The 14,791-nt window shown below is 35.7% G+C and overlaps 3 protein-coding genes and 1 long non-coding RNA gene across 4 annotated transcripts; 2 read left to right on the top strand and 2 right to left on the bottom strand.

Moving 5' to 3' along the window:
* The first annotated feature begins 1,588 nt into the window (after positions 1-1,588).
* LOC105842587 (proteasome subunit alpha type-4) lies at positions 1,589-4,840 on the top strand. Its single transcript, XM_038017622.2, has 6 exons — positions 1,589-1,820; positions 1,929-1,971; positions 2,044-2,373; positions 2,805-2,935; positions 3,934-4,057; positions 4,653-4,840. The coding sequence occupies exons 1-6, from the start codon at positions 1,818-1,820 to the stop codon at positions 4,793-4,795; spliced, it is 774 nt and encodes a 257-aa protein (XP_037873550.1). The 5' UTR covers positions 1,589-1,817; the 3' UTR covers positions 4,796-4,840.
* Positions 4,841-5,599: 759 nt separating this feature from the next.
* Positions 5,600-9,491, top strand: LOC732892 (embryonic development factor; the record flags this gene model as incomplete). The annotated part of the gene is given in 6 exon segments (NM_001046893.1): positions 5,600-5,929; positions 6,783-6,879; positions 7,126-7,249; positions 7,810-8,015; positions 8,748-8,889; positions 9,323-9,491. Coding segments are annotated over 6 exon segments (810 nt in total). The 3' UTR covers positions 9,373-9,491.
* On the bottom strand, positions 9,000-10,044 carry LOC134200672 (uncharacterized). The gene is made up of 2 exons (XR_009975684.1): positions 9,532-10,044; positions 9,000-9,089 (listed from the first exon to the last, which is right to left on the bottom strand). It is a non-coding gene; the product is annotated as an uncharacterized LOC134200672 (long non-coding RNA).
* An 840-nt stretch (positions 10,045-10,884) lies between these two features.
* Positions 10,885-13,797, bottom strand: LOC101742958 (peptidyl-alpha-hydroxyglycine alpha-amidating lyase 2). The gene is made up of 5 exons (XM_004933335.5): positions 13,544-13,797; positions 13,318-13,463; positions 13,030-13,228; positions 11,930-12,445; positions 10,885-11,775 (listed from the first exon to the last, which is right to left on the bottom strand). The coding sequence occupies exons 1-5, from the start codon at positions 13,673-13,675 to the stop codon at positions 11,656-11,658; spliced, it is 1,113 nt and encodes a 370-aa protein (XP_004933392.1). The 5' UTR covers positions 13,676-13,797; the 3' UTR covers positions 10,885-11,655.
* Positions 13,798-14,791: the final 994 nt, after the last annotated feature.

Genomic DNA, 14,791 nt, shown 5'->3' with positions numbered 1-14,791 from the left:
AGCTGAATCTGATCCACCATCGCTACCGTTCAGCCCGGACTCTACCCCGTCCCCTCAGGATACCGCTGAAGCCATAGACATCGTAACGTCACATATTCCCTCGACATTAGATAGGTCATCCAAGCAAGTTGTAGCGGTCAAAGTCTGGCACAACGGTTTAATTTACAAACTATTCAACATAGGCGTGCCGGACAGTCTCGTGCTCATCAGACGGGACTGCTTGTCAAACCGCTCTTTTCGATATCAAATAGAGGGAACCCACTCCTCCCCACGACCACTCACGGCTGGAGTCCCGCAAGACTCGTTTCTCTCTCCGCTCCTATTTGGTTTATATATTAACGACATTCCCGGTCGTCGCCGATACAGTTAGCCTTATTCGCTGACGACACAGCCGCTTATTACTCGGTTAGAAACAAGTCCCTTAAAGTGAGTAAGCTCCAGAGCGCAGCTGTGACCCTCGGGCAGTGGTTCCGAAAATGGCGCATAGACATCAAACCAGTGAAAAGTACAGCGTTGCTATTTTAAAGGAGAAAGTCTACCTACACGAATTTCCTCCCGCACTAGGAGAAGAAATCTCACACCCCCAATCACCCTCTTTGGCCAACCTATTCCCTGGGCCAGGAAGGTCAAATACCCGGGAGTCACCCTGAATGCATCTATGTCATTCCGCCCGCATATTAAAACAGTCTGCGATCGTGCCGCGTTTATTCTCGGCCGACTTTACCCCAAGGTGACACTTTACAAAACTTGCATAAGGCCCGTCATGACTTACACGAGTGTGGTGTTTGCTCACGCGGCCCGCACACACATAGACACCCTCCAATCTCTATAATCCCGCTTTTGCAGGCTAACCGTCGAGGCTCCGTGGTTCGTGAGGAACATCGACCTACACGACGACCTGGACCGCGAATCGATCCGCAAACACATGAAGTCGGTGTCGGAACATTACTTCGATAAGGCTATGCGTCATGATAATCGCCTTATCGTTACCGCCGTTGATTACTCTCCGAATCCTGATCACGCAGGAGCAAGTCACCGTCGTCGCCCTAGACACGTCCTTACGGGTCCATCAGATCCAATAACTCTTGCATTAGATACCATCAGCTCTAACACTAGGAACAGGCTTAGGGATCCCGATAACCGTACTCGTCGAACTCGGCAAAGAGTTCGACGTGCAACCTAACCCATGTATCAACCCGCTGAGTTTCTCGCCGGATCTTCTCAGCGGGTCGCAATTCCGATCCGGTAATAGATTCATTCGCGAAGCAGCTACTCTTGAGTTGTTAGTTCTTCTTCGGAGGCGCTCTAAGCATACACTACGAAAAAATAGAAGTTAGTACTTAGATACTGCGCTCTAATATTTCAGTATGAGTGTGTTTGGTGATTTCTAATTTTTCACTGTAAGAACTGTAAAAAATGTGTCTTGTGAATAAAACCAGGCGCATTTTCTGGAAAACCAACTTTCAAAAAGCAACAATAAAAGAATGGCAGTACACATTACAGCCTAATTTTTCATAATTATGAAATATTCCTACACAAAATTCACACCGCATATGATAAATAGGGCATGCATGGCAAGTAAATTTGAGCAGCTAGGTAGGCAAAAAAGCAATGTAGCACTTCTAAAAATAAACTTGTATTTATGGGCGAATTTCCTTTGCCAGCAAAAGAAAGAAAAATAAAAAACATATCAAATGTCAAATTGTTCCGGTAAGCGACATTTCAAGTGATTAGACATTATTTTGGAATATAATTTCAACAAAAGTTACTATTAATTTGGTCATATCAATCACAAATAATATATATTTGTAGAGAAAATGGTAAGATACTTTAAGCTTCGGTGAACTACCTTTATCAGTTAAACATTCGTAGGTTAGAACTTTATTGCTTGGTCATTCAATATAAAAACAACATTTATAATTTTTCAGGCACGACGTTATGATACCCGTACAACCATATTCTCGCCGGAAGGTACAGTAACAGTAAAAAAAATGACATTTAATAAAATAAACTACATTTATTAAAAAAAATGTTTTCTTGTAGGTCGTCTGTATCAAGTCGAATATGCTATGGAAGCTATAAGTCATGCGGGAACATCGCTGGGTATTTTAGCAACGGATGGTATTCTTTTGGCTGCAGAACGCAGGAACACCAATAAACTTCTAGATGAAGTTTTCTTTTCTGAAAAAATCTACAAGCTCAATGATGACATGGTCTGTTCAGTCGCTGGTATAACATCGGATGCTAACGTTTTGACAAACGAATTAAGACTGATCGCTCAAAGATACCTGCTGCAATATGGCGAATCTATCCCTTGTGAGCAATTAGTCTCCTGGCTTTGTGATGTGAAACAAGCTTACACACAATATGGAGGTAATATTTAATATTGTATTCTTCTCACTTAAACAATTTGAAAAATTAGACGAAAAAAAAGGAGTTTGTTGTAAAGTATAAATAAGTAGTTAAATTGAAAGAAAAATATGCATACAATTATGATCAGTCATCAAATGGTAGTAATATTTTGCAGCACACAAAAGATCACAAAGTTTTTTGCTCATTATGACTCAATAGCCAAGAAACTGACTTCAGAGGCAGCTGTTTCTGCCCCTCTACATTACAATGGTTTATTCGCTTAATGCCCATAGATGCCTTAACAAAAAACAGTTGATTGACCAAATTATCTGAAATTAGGAAATCTGAAAGCTCATTGTATCTTTGACATATTTTCCTCAGGGCTCTGCATATTTATTATTGTAGTTTTGTAATTATTATCTCCAAATCTTATAGTAAAATTCAAATTACAGGTAAAAGGCCCTTTGGAGTCTCAATTCTGTATATGGGCTGGGATAAGCACTATGGTTATCAGCTCTACCAGTCTGATCCCAGTGGAAACTATGGGGGGTGGAAAGCAACATGCATCGGTAACAATAGTGCTGTAAGTAATTCATAGATGAAATAACTATTGTACCAATATCCTCTTGCTTGTTCTGGTTTAACACTTGTTTGTCCCCTTATTATCTTTATATTCCACAAGAATATGAAGAAATTTATATAGAGCTAGTGCTTCCTGAGCTCTGACATGTTTTCCTTCAAATGAGGCTTGTCGAGAGTACTTAACAATAGACTGCAGCTTAACTCTGTCTCTGGTATTGCTGACGTCCATGGGTGATGGTAACCCCTCATCAGCAGGTGGGCCGCATGCTGCCTACAAGACCCATTAAAAAAAAGGCACAACAAAATATTAAATCTCAATTTATGAAAGAAAGCTGGCTAGCTAAAAATTAATCAATAGGTATTGGTGAATAGGCACTTGCAATAGACAAGCTGATTAATAGGCTAGCAGTCCATAAAGTGTTAAATATATAATATCAACACAATATTGATTCATGTGGAAATCTGTCAAGAATGCACGATGCAATAAATAGGCCATTCTTGGCAAATATTATATCTGAATTCTACATATTTAAATGATGTACAATAGTATGACAAACGTAATGCTTGGTCAATTAAGATAGTTTAGACCTATATCTAGTTGGTCTGTACGTCCATATGTACACAAGGAAGTTATATAATATCTTTAGGTTTTGAAGGTTTCTAGATTTCATAAATTACAATTATTTTGTTTAATAAATAAGTGAATATAATGTAAATTATTGTGTATGTAGATTATTATTTATTTATGTTAACTCAAATCTGCTAAGCATATTCAGCCATTCTTTTGATTGATAATACATAAATAATTCAGAACAAACCACACCTGATCATGACAATATGTATTTTCCTAATCTAAGAATCAAAGCTGCAACCCTTGATCCAATAGTCAGAGGTGCTAGTGACTGTGCCACTGAGTCAGTCATTAATGCAGTGAACAAAATATATCAGTCAAAACCCAAATTTCATTATTTTTTTACGATTTTATTATTTACAATACAGGCAGCAGTTTCAAGTTTAAAACAGGAGTACAAGGAAAATGAGACAACTCTGGCAGAAGCACAGGCCCTGGCAATCAAAGTACTTAGCAAGACTCTGGATATGACTAAACTGACTCCAGAAAAAGGTGAATATTTAATCCAGATTTTTATTTCTTTAATTTGAAATTATATAGTTTACATCTCAACATTATTAAAATTTGTTGGTTTTTGTATTGGCTGCGTGTTAATTTTTTTTAAGGGATTTTATGACCTGGTAACTAAGACCTATAGGTCATTTCTTATTTTATTTTATAGTCTTAATTCTATGAAAAACGATAAAATGGAGTGAAATTAAATGAAATGAAATGAAGATGATTAATTTGAGATATTAATCAACTGGGATGAAATGAAATGAAATGAGATGAGATGATAGGGGATGAAATACAATCTCAGTAAAATGGTGGTCATTTTTTGAGAGGACTTTTTGGAGGATTCCGAGAAACTACGTTCAGCGGCTTTGTTTCATTTTCCCACATTTGTGCACTATCACAGATACGAAACAGTTAATAAACCACCGTGTTTACACAATTAAACCTGCAGAAACACTAAATAGACAAAATAAAACAAATCACACAACTTCACTCCTCGCTTTCCCGCCAAAAGTCCGCTACATGTTAAATTTTAATGTTGCAACAGAGTACCTATATGGAAACAACAAATAATCTTATATGTTCCTTACAGTCGAAATGGCAACATTAACTCGTAAGGACAACAAGACTATCATCAGGATTCTAACGAATACAGAAGTTGAGAAACTCATTGCCGAATTCGAAAAGACCGAAGCTGAAGCTGAAGCTGCCAAGAAACAGCCTGCTAAATCTTAATAATATTTAATTAAGTATTCTATAAACAAAATAAAGTCTTTTACAATGTTTTTTTATTTTATTTATTGGGTTTTACAACATTGTCGGTCATCAGAGTCGAGATCGTCTTTTCTTTATTCCCCAGTCTGTATCCGTGGGTAAACTGAAAAATTCAGTCTAGTTTGTGAACAAAAAAATCACCCCGTCAGCATTCACTACAATATCAAGACTGCCACTTTTCATGTGGTTCAATAACATGGTCGTCTTTCATACTGGCGATTCAAGCCTATATAAGGATAATATTCGATTGATACTATCGTTATTATCCAACATTAGTTTGAGACTAATATTAAATGTATTATTGCAGGAACGCGAGGAGCTAAATTATGTGAATTGTTTCATTTTGTTGATTGAGCTTTTCTTCAGATATAAATGTGTGTAAATAATAGTGGATCATTGATATTGGTATAACATCTGTGACAGTGCACAAATATGGGAAAATGCACAAAGCCGCTGGACTTTATTTTATTCCATCCCATCTCATTTCATTAATTAATTTCATCCCGATTTATCAGTCTTAAATTAACGAAATTTATCATATTCCCTTCATATCACTTTTTACATCGCCACAGAATAGAAAAGAGATTTAGCTCAAAGGTCTCGTTATCAAGCGGTAAAATCTTAAAAAATATATTGTCTATGAACACTAGTTGTTATTGATGTTTTAATTTTTTTTTAATTTATTGAAAGCATTGGCAACACGGCCATCAGCAATAAACTAATTTTACAAATTGTCAATGTTGTCAATTGTTGTCATTGTCACATATTCAAAATTCCTGCTGATCTACTAGAAAATCAATAAAATTTTGTTTTATTTGTAAACGTACCTCAAAAACTAAAGTTGGAATTGCATAATTAATTGAAGAAGACTGCTACAACTTGTAAATTTCTTATTTCAAGCAATATGGCAATAGAGAAACCCAAATTGTCCACAGTTCCTGTACCAAAGAAATCTCGCTTAGAAATGAATGTCAGACAGCTCCTAAGTAAATGTGAACTTATAGCCAAAGAGGAATCAATAGACGGGAACTGGCGTCTAAAAAAATATGTGGAATCTTTAAGCAGTATGATTACGGAACTAAAAACTGGACCTGAGTAAGAATCTCATAGTAAATACAAATAGTTTAGACATGATCAACCAGGGCTTTATTGTGACAGTTCTGCGTAAACATTTTGAGTTGGCTTTAGTTTAATCAAACGGATGGTTGTTAATCAAATTTCAAAATTCATAGACTAAATTCAACCTATGGTGCCATCTTCAATCTGTTTACAGTTACTCTTTATTTAGGGCGGCGAATTCTAATTAGAAATGCCTAAAGGATAAGGTACTTGGTGTACTCATATCAAGTGATGCAATTCATCTAATCCAACAATCAGAGACCTGTTTTATAAGGACATATGTACTGATCCAGTTCGTAAATAGATACAGCAATAAAGAGATAACATGTAACAAAAATGAAACTCTCAATATTTATAAAAATGCCCTAAATACTATTCGTAGGCCATATAGAGTAGGTCTGCATGAGTAGGTACTGTCATTTTCACATTTTTTCATTAGGATGGTTCAAACAACAATCGAACAATAAAATAGAATTGAAACTTCAATCTTAGATGTCAAGCTTTGGCACCATTCAGATAATTGTTAATGTCTTAAACATCAGATGACTTAAGTTTTGACTACTCATTTGAGTGTGATTACCTGTTTAAGAAATAAAAAGTAACTATGAAATTGAAGCCTAATTAAAAAAGTACATAATATTATAACATTAACAATATCCTACTTTAGACATTGTATAGACAGTAGTATCTTGTATCTCGAATGTCAAGGGGAATGCAAAAAACTTCAACTTATTCAAGTCAAGTTCAAGTCTTCATGTTAGCAAAAAGTTCCAGATATGAATATATACCCAATAATAACAGATCTTATATATCAATCTTATGTTTTCAGTAAACCATCAAAAGATATACTGTCTGAGTATTCAAAAAGAGCGGCTTTCTTAAAAGGTGTTGTTCAAACTGCTACACTGAGCACTCCTATTGAGAAGGTAAAATTTATTTGTTTTAATTTAAAAAGGCCACCAGAAATATCAATACTTTTCTATCTCCCAATCTTTAGCTTTTGCTTTCTGTTTGTAATGTAAAAAATCTATTGTTTTGATTAGTACCTTTCCATTCCTTGTTTGTTGGATCTCATTTTGTGATTTTATTTCGAAAGACACATTAATCAAAAATATTGGAAACCAAAAAGAAAAACATTTTTTTTCATTAATTTGTGAATAATTTCTACACAGCTTGAAGCAGTTCAACAACTATCGCACGGTGCAGCTACAATGTCAGTTGATGCAACACAAGAAATACATCAAAAGACTGTTGCTAAGTATGGAGTAGAATTAAGATCTGAACTGTTTGGGTTGGGTTAGTATATATATCTATAACACACTCGTATATTTTGGATTGCCTAAAATAGTTTAATGTATCATATGATAAATAGAAATTTAAACATAAAATAGAATTGAAAACAATGATCAACTGCAAAAAAGTAATATACCAATATTTTTTTTAATAATGTTTTTTTTCTTAGATGGTTGGACGAGCTCACAGCCCACCTGGTGTTAAGTGGTTACTGGATCCTATAGACATCCACAACGTAAATGCGCCACCCACCTTGAGATATAAGTTCTAAGGTCTCAAGTAACTTACAATGGCTGCCCCACCCTTCAAACCGAAACGCATTACTGCTTCACGGCAGAAATAGGCAGGGTGGTGGTACCCACCCGCGCGGTCTCACAAGAGGTCCTACCACCAGTAATTATATATTATCTAATTTTCTAGTTAACTGAATATGATTATTCTGTACACAGCTTACTTTTGGTTAAGTGGGTTTCTATTTATTTTAAGTCAGAACTCTCAACATCCCAGTTTCTTGTTAATTTAGTACAAACTAATATAGCCCCAAATAAAGGTTTTTGCTGCAGATGATAATGATGACTCTCTCCGTAAAAGGAACATTATTAAAACACCAAATTTCACAAGCAACACTACCAGTCAGGAAGACATTGATTCAATTCTGAAATACCATCAGAACATGCAGGAGAAAGTCGCTGAGAACATGGTGATGCTTACAAAGAACTTGAAGGAGCAGTCACAGATTGCTAGTACAATTATTAAGGCAGATACAGAGGTGGGAAATTACTTAGTTAAAATAAAGCAGATGTTTTTTTCCTCATGGTCGTCTTTTTAATTAATATTAGCTATATATTACGTGGAATTTATGAACTTCAGTGCCAAAATTTATCCAAGAGACTTTAGACACTCGAGATAAGAATAGAAAAATTTGAAGTACTTGCCCATGCTTGGTATGATTAGATACAGGATAGAGGTAGGGCTAATAGTAAAACTTTTAACTTTCTGAAAGTTATATGTATGTAAATAATATGTACGTAACTGCACATATAAGTATGTAATAAATACGTTTACATAGATATGGATATTAGTAACTACTAGTGATCCCCCAGTAATCGAAATTCGACTATAATTATTTGAAATTATAAGTTTGTACATTATTATGATTCTATTGTCAAAGGCTATTTATTATAATTCTATAATCACATATTTCACCAAGACTACATTTTAGACAACATTTTAAATACAAAGTTTTTGCTTCATGTATTAATATATAGATTCACTTGTTTGAGTATAGCAGAAGCAGAGTAGTCTGCAGATACTTCACTTGGTTTTTAGCAGGTAAAAATGCGTTTTGAGTGACTACATCAGAATAGCACCACCACCCTGCTTATTTTGTAAAAAAAGCAGCTCTGCAGATATCAGAGGCCAGATTATCGCTTTCAAAAATAATTACTCGGAATGCCCAATAATAATAGTCTTTGATTTTGAACCTGTCTCATACTTTCAGGCATTAAAAAAATCATCAGACTTGACCGACCGTAACTTGTCATCACTGAAAGTGGAATCGGAGAGATTGCAGGAACACAGTCGAAGTGCCTGGAAATGTTGGCTCTGGATCATGTTAGCTGTGGTCATGGTTATATTTATTAGTAAGTGTAGTGCTTACTTGGATTTTTTTGCCATACACAACATGGCCTGATAATACCAAAATCGTAATAGTTACGCCTCGTAGTTACATACGTTAGTAAAAAAGTAGTGATTGTTGTACTTTGTGTTATATAATTTACAAGCAATGATGGATAGAGGCGAGGCTTGGGGGATGCCTATGTTCAGCAGTAGATTTCTGTGGCTGAAAAGAAGATGTATAGAGGCATCGACAACTGTTTTTATATTAACTGGAGTTCATAGACACTACAATCTAAATGTCAATCTTGAAACTTAATTTTAAGTTTCATTTATATCGCTGTAATAATGTAAAGCTCGGCCTTACAGTATTATCCACCGATTTCTTAATTCAATCAAAATCACACGTGGACAAGAGAAAAAAAACCTTGTTATTAAAATTGTCAAATTAATTTTCAGATATGGTCCTGTTTATGAAGGTTATGAAGAAAAGAAAATACGAACTTTAAATGCTTAGGTACGTGAATATATTGTTAAACTATATTATGAAAGTCTAATGACAATTACTTTATCCAATGACAATGTGGATATAATTTATGATGAATAATAAATATATATAGCAGTAATACGAAATTGTTTTTATGAATTAATATATTATTATTTATTACCTTTAGTAGTAGTAAGTTGGATAATACTGTCAGTTTTCCTTGTATCATTCAATAAATGATACATTTTAAATGGGTTTCATAGGCTGGCTATATAAAATTAAGCTTGATTTTTGTCCATATATAATATAAAGATATGTTCAAGTATTTGCTTAATACCTACGATCACCACAGATAATCATTTGCTAACTAACCTCAAATCCTCCATTAGAAAAATATAAAAAAAAGACTAAGATAAAAGTGACCTGTTTTTTCTCGTCTGATTGTCAACCGTTTTCCTTTTAACAATTGGGCTTTTGAATGTTGAAAAACCATTTTTGATCTCCCATCATTACAGAAAAAAATGTAAATAACGACACCTGGTAGGACCTCTTGTGAGTCCGCATGGGTAGGTACCACCACCCTACCTGTTTCTGCCGTGAAGCAGTAATGCGTTTCGGTTTGAAGGGTGGGGTAGCCGTTGTAACTATACTGAGACCTTACAACTTATATCTCAAGGTGGGTGGCGCATTTACGTTGTAGATGTCTATGGGCTCCAGTAGCCACTTAACATCAGGTGGGCTGTGAGCTCGTCCATCCATCGAAGCAATAAAAAAAAAAAAAAAAAATACACCGATGGAATGCACGTCACGCTAATTTTTTGCTTAAATGACATTTGACATTCAATGAGGCGCGTAATGTGTAAAGTCCGCTGAGGAACACTTGGGGTGGTAATGAGATTTGCCATGAAACTGGGGAATAGATAAATGGGTGGATGAAGTCGCGGCCCGCCTGGCGTTAATTTGTTATCGGGACCCAACGACATCAACGTAAATACCGCACTCACCTTAAAACATGAGCTAGAAATCTCAATTGTATAGTTATTCGAACGGCTGTCTCACTCCCCAAACTGGAATGCATTTTTTTTTTTTATTGCTTAGATGTGTGGACGAGCTCACACCCCACCTGGTGTTAAGTGGTTACTGGAGCCCATAGACACCTACAACGTAAATATCTGCTTCACGCAGAAAGCGATAGGTTACTGATCCGATTGATCAATGTTTATTAAAATAATACATTGGCATGTACTAACCTGTACAATACCAAACTAATTACGAAACTGTTTATACAAAATTAAAATTTTAAAAAAATGTATGTAAACTTGCCACTAAAAAAAAGAAAGTATCCCGCAAAATTACAAATTAATAATTTAATTTAATAATTTCAAATTAAATAAAAAACACTGTTGATCAAATAGCATTAGGTAATATTTTAACAGAAAAACTTCACGCATGCTTTAAACTTCAATATTACTGGTAGAAATAAATTGAATAAGCAATACTTATTAATAAAGGACTGAAAAGAAAAGACAGTTGATATCTAGATATATTTTTAATAGATTAATAATTAAATTCAAAGGTGATTATTATATTTTGACATACAATAATTCATCAAACACCATTCGATTAATCTTCGATTGTTTTGTGCGTGATTGCACTGGACCTTTGGTATCGATATCAATGCGTAAATACTTTTCAAGCGATATAACCTACTTCAACAGCAGTTACTATAATACTTTTTTAATATATTTATTTAATACCTAACTCTCAATTCTAAACGAAAGCAAAATCGTAACATGTGATACATAGTTCTAGAGTGAGTTTGATAACGAGAACTCGTAGTGTCACCTAATATACTAGGTATTCTATTAGCTTTGCAATGTGCTTCATGAATTTCAAATGTTGGCTCAGGCTTTTTAGTAGGCGTATGTTACGGACAATACAATCACAATAAAAATACTAATTTCGGTTACAATACCGTTGAATCTGACATTTTGTTATTCACGAACTTCAGGTCATAGTTTAGTTTGTGACATATCGATATATTACCACGATGGTAATATATCGATGTTGTGACACGTTAATCTGTTTCAAAAAACGTCTAGTAATTCATATATAAAACATTTTAATGAACCTTAAGTTAAATTTGAGATACACACTAGTTGAAATCCATATAAAATTGGTTCATGGACATCAACGGATTAGACGAATAATTTCGTCGAATAAACGCAGCGATGTGCGAATTATATTCGCTTCCTACAGCCAATATCTCGAGTGATAGCTCTACATTTGACTACCAAAAAACCGTCTATTTCTTATCGTATACGTCGGTCAATTCAAACTTCCAGATTTTGTTCGGTCCAATTTCAGAAACGTAGAGATGTGATCCGTTCCTTGTAACCGCCAGCGAGTGTGGGTTCGTGAATCCCTATAAAGTGAAATAAAATTTGAGAACTCTCCAAACTTGAATTTTTTCAATCGTATTCGATTCTTTTGTTAAATTTCATTCAAATTAAATCTAGAAATATAAAAAATATGAATATTTTGCTATAATAAGTTTTGGTTTGTGAAAATAAACTTACAGTGGTCGGTTCCCAAGTATCCAAAATGTTTCCGTAAACAGCGTTAACAGTAAAGCCTCGGACAGCAATATTCTGTGACGTGGGACCGTTCACAGCGTAAATAGTATCACCATGAGAAGTCACTGCAAACACCCTGCCCAAAGTGGGATCTTCAATTATCGTAGGTGGCTCTAACGGATCCGCGTAACTTTTCAATCCAGCCTTCGGGCACACGATCCTCATATTTTCTCTATCGGCCACGCAAACCAGATCCAAATGTTCAAGCAAAGTGACACTGTGAGGCAAATTCAATGACCAGGTGTCGGAATAAGCTGGAATCGTCAGCAATAGAGTCCCAGCGGCATTGAATTTTACTATTTGATTATTACAGTATCCGTCAGCTACGAAAATTTCTCCGGTGCTAGCAATTGCTACTGATGTAGGCATGCAAAATAAAACACGATGCCTGAATGGGAGACCAGCTGTGAAGGGTTCGCCAATAGTCAGGGTCGGATATCTGTGGTTACTTGGCGTATACTGTAAATATAAATAGAGAAATATTTAAATGAGTACCTAAATCTAATACCGAAACAGGCCAGATAATATAGGTAATATGTATAAACTGTCGTAAAAATAATTAGATTTTTTTTTTATTGCTTAGATAGGTGGATGAGCTCACAGCCCACCTGGCGTTAAGTGGTAACTGGAGCCCATAGACATCTACAACGTAAATGCGCCACCCACATTGAGATATAAGTTCTAAGCCCTAAGGTCTCAGTATAGTTACAACGGCTGCCCCGCCCTTCAAACCGAAACGCATTACTGCTTCACGGCCGATATAGGCATGGTGGTGGTGGTACCTACCCGTGCGGACTCACAAGAGGTCCTACCACCAGTAATTACGCAAATTATAATTTAGCGGGTTTGATTTTTATTACACTATGTTATTCCTTCACCGTGGAAGTCAATCGTGAACATTTGTTAATTACATATTTCATTAGAAAAATTGGTATCCGCCTGCGGGATTCGAACACCGTTGCATCACTAGATACGATTGCACCGAACGTCTTACCCTTTAGGCCACGAAGACTTCAAGTTATTCAAGCAATTGCCATAGTTACCTTATATACTTGATGTTTTGCGACGTCAGTTACCCACACGTTATCATGATGATCGAGGGTAAGGCCATGAGGCATATAAAAAATATAAGCTCCCCAGCTATGTAGGACGGAGCCGCTACCAGGGTCAAGAACAAGAATTGTATCTTCAACTATAGGTCCCTTGTCGAAGTTTTGATAAGCATTGGATTCGTTGAAAGTACTAAAACACATTTGGAATACGTATTAAAATTGTGTACATAATAAATATGCGTCACATCATAATGTAACTGTTTTACAACCGGTACTCACTTTTCGTCCCATACTCGATCTGCCCTGTGAAATATCACGGGCTGTCCCAAAGAATTAATGGATACTGCTGTTATTTGTCCGACATTCAAAGATTGCTGTGGCCAGTCTTTGACCTCTTGAGGTCTCAAGACCACTTCATCTTTCGACTGAAAATTCCCGTTCAATTCGATTACAAATAAGGCTGCCATGTACTTACTACGTATTTGGGGATTTTATGTCGACTTACCAATTGAGATTCTAAGTTTTTCAAAACATCATCGTTCGCGCCATAGTTGAAGTAGTCAAAGTTATCCCTAACCGCTTCCGGCTCGCAATTGATGCCATTAAGAATTACGGCGTACAGTAAAACGAACAACATTTTCGAACTGTTTGTTGTGGTCTATTGTTGGAACAGGACTGTCGAGTGCTTAAGACGTTATTGATTTCTGGTCTTTCAGTACTTATTATACGCATGCGCGAAATATACAATCACACCATAGCCATACCTTCAAGGTCACGTTTAGATATAGATGGAAAATAAAAGCCAAATTTATCGAGTACATATAAATCTATTATTCATTGGATAGCACATTTTACACGCGTAATGGTTGGAAGAAGAACTTACCTTTTATAACTCAGAATTATGCTAAAACAAGACAAGGAAATAAGGTACACGATAATAAAATATCCTTATTTTTTATAAATAATCAGTCTTAAATTAGAATTTAATCGGACAAAGTATAAAGGGGATGTGTGCCGATTGGTGCATTATTTGTTTTATAATATCTCATTGCCCTCTCCATTCAGAATTTGGTTGATCCCATATATAACCAGTCTCTGTCATAGAACACACAGCATTGTAGTATTTCCCAGGGCTTCTACAGTACGACCATGCTGGGCATTTACAACGGAATAGTATCTGAAATTCTTCTTTACAAACTTCATTCCACCAACAAGTTCTCTAAAATGTAAAAACGATGGAGATATATTAGTCTGAAATCTAACAAAAAATAATAATAACATAAACGATTTTTATTGTACCTCCGTGACATAACCTTTCACTGATTGATCCGAATAGCTCCGTTTTGAAACCGCCGTGCTTTCCAATAGCATACACACGACAAGTATTAACACGTACATTTCATTCTGCGCTTGTAATGCAGCACAGCAATCACACATAAATATTGAACGCACACACAAGTAAGTTTTGATTCAACCTTACCTTAGGCAGAGCGAATCATTAAAATGAACTCGGGTGAATATTGTGTAGCGCGTCTTTGGTTTCACGCCCCCTGTCGGAGCTTTTGAACATTCACTGGTTGATAAAGTGAAGTTCAGACACACCATATTGACAATTCCATTATTGATTCACGGAGGTCAACTAAGTTCGGAATAAAAATGCAAAGGTATATTGCGACATTGACACAGTTAAATGGTGTGATGTGCACGCAACACTAGTTGGATTGGGTTAATTATTTTTCTACGAACATAAGTT

Source organism: Bombyx mori, chromosome 19, assembly GCF_030269925.1.
Source record: "Bombyx mori chromosome 19, ASM3026992v2".
NCBI classification, from domain to species: Eukaryota; Metazoa; Arthropoda; class Insecta; order Lepidoptera; family Bombycidae; genus Bombyx; species Bombyx mori.
Note: the sequence above shows the minus strand (reverse complement) of the source record. Positions and strands in the feature narration are given on the sequence as shown.

Bases quoted from the DNA above. Each gene is read 5' to 3' on its own strand.
- LOC105842587 (XM_038017622.2), top strand. The intron at 1,972-2,043 runs GTACAGTAACAG...GTTTTCTTGTAG, and splicing joins AACCATATTCTCGCCGGAAG to GTCGTCTGTATCAAGTCGAA. The intron at 2,374-2,804 runs GTAATATTTAAT...TTCAAATTACAG, and splicing joins AGCTTACACACAATATGGAG to GTAAAAGGCCCTTTGGAGTC.
- LOC101742958 (XM_004933335.5), bottom strand. From the start codon at position 13,675: ATGTTGTTCGTTTTACTGTACGCCGTAATTCTTAATGGCATCAATTGC. The intron at 13,229-13,317 runs GTGAGTACCGGT...AATGTGTTTTAG, and splicing joins GATCGAGTATGGGACGAAAA to TACTTTCAACGAATCCAATG. The intron at 12,446-13,029 runs GTAACTATGGCA...TTATATTTACAG, and splicing joins CAAAACATCAAGTATATAAG to TATACGCCAAGTAACCACAG.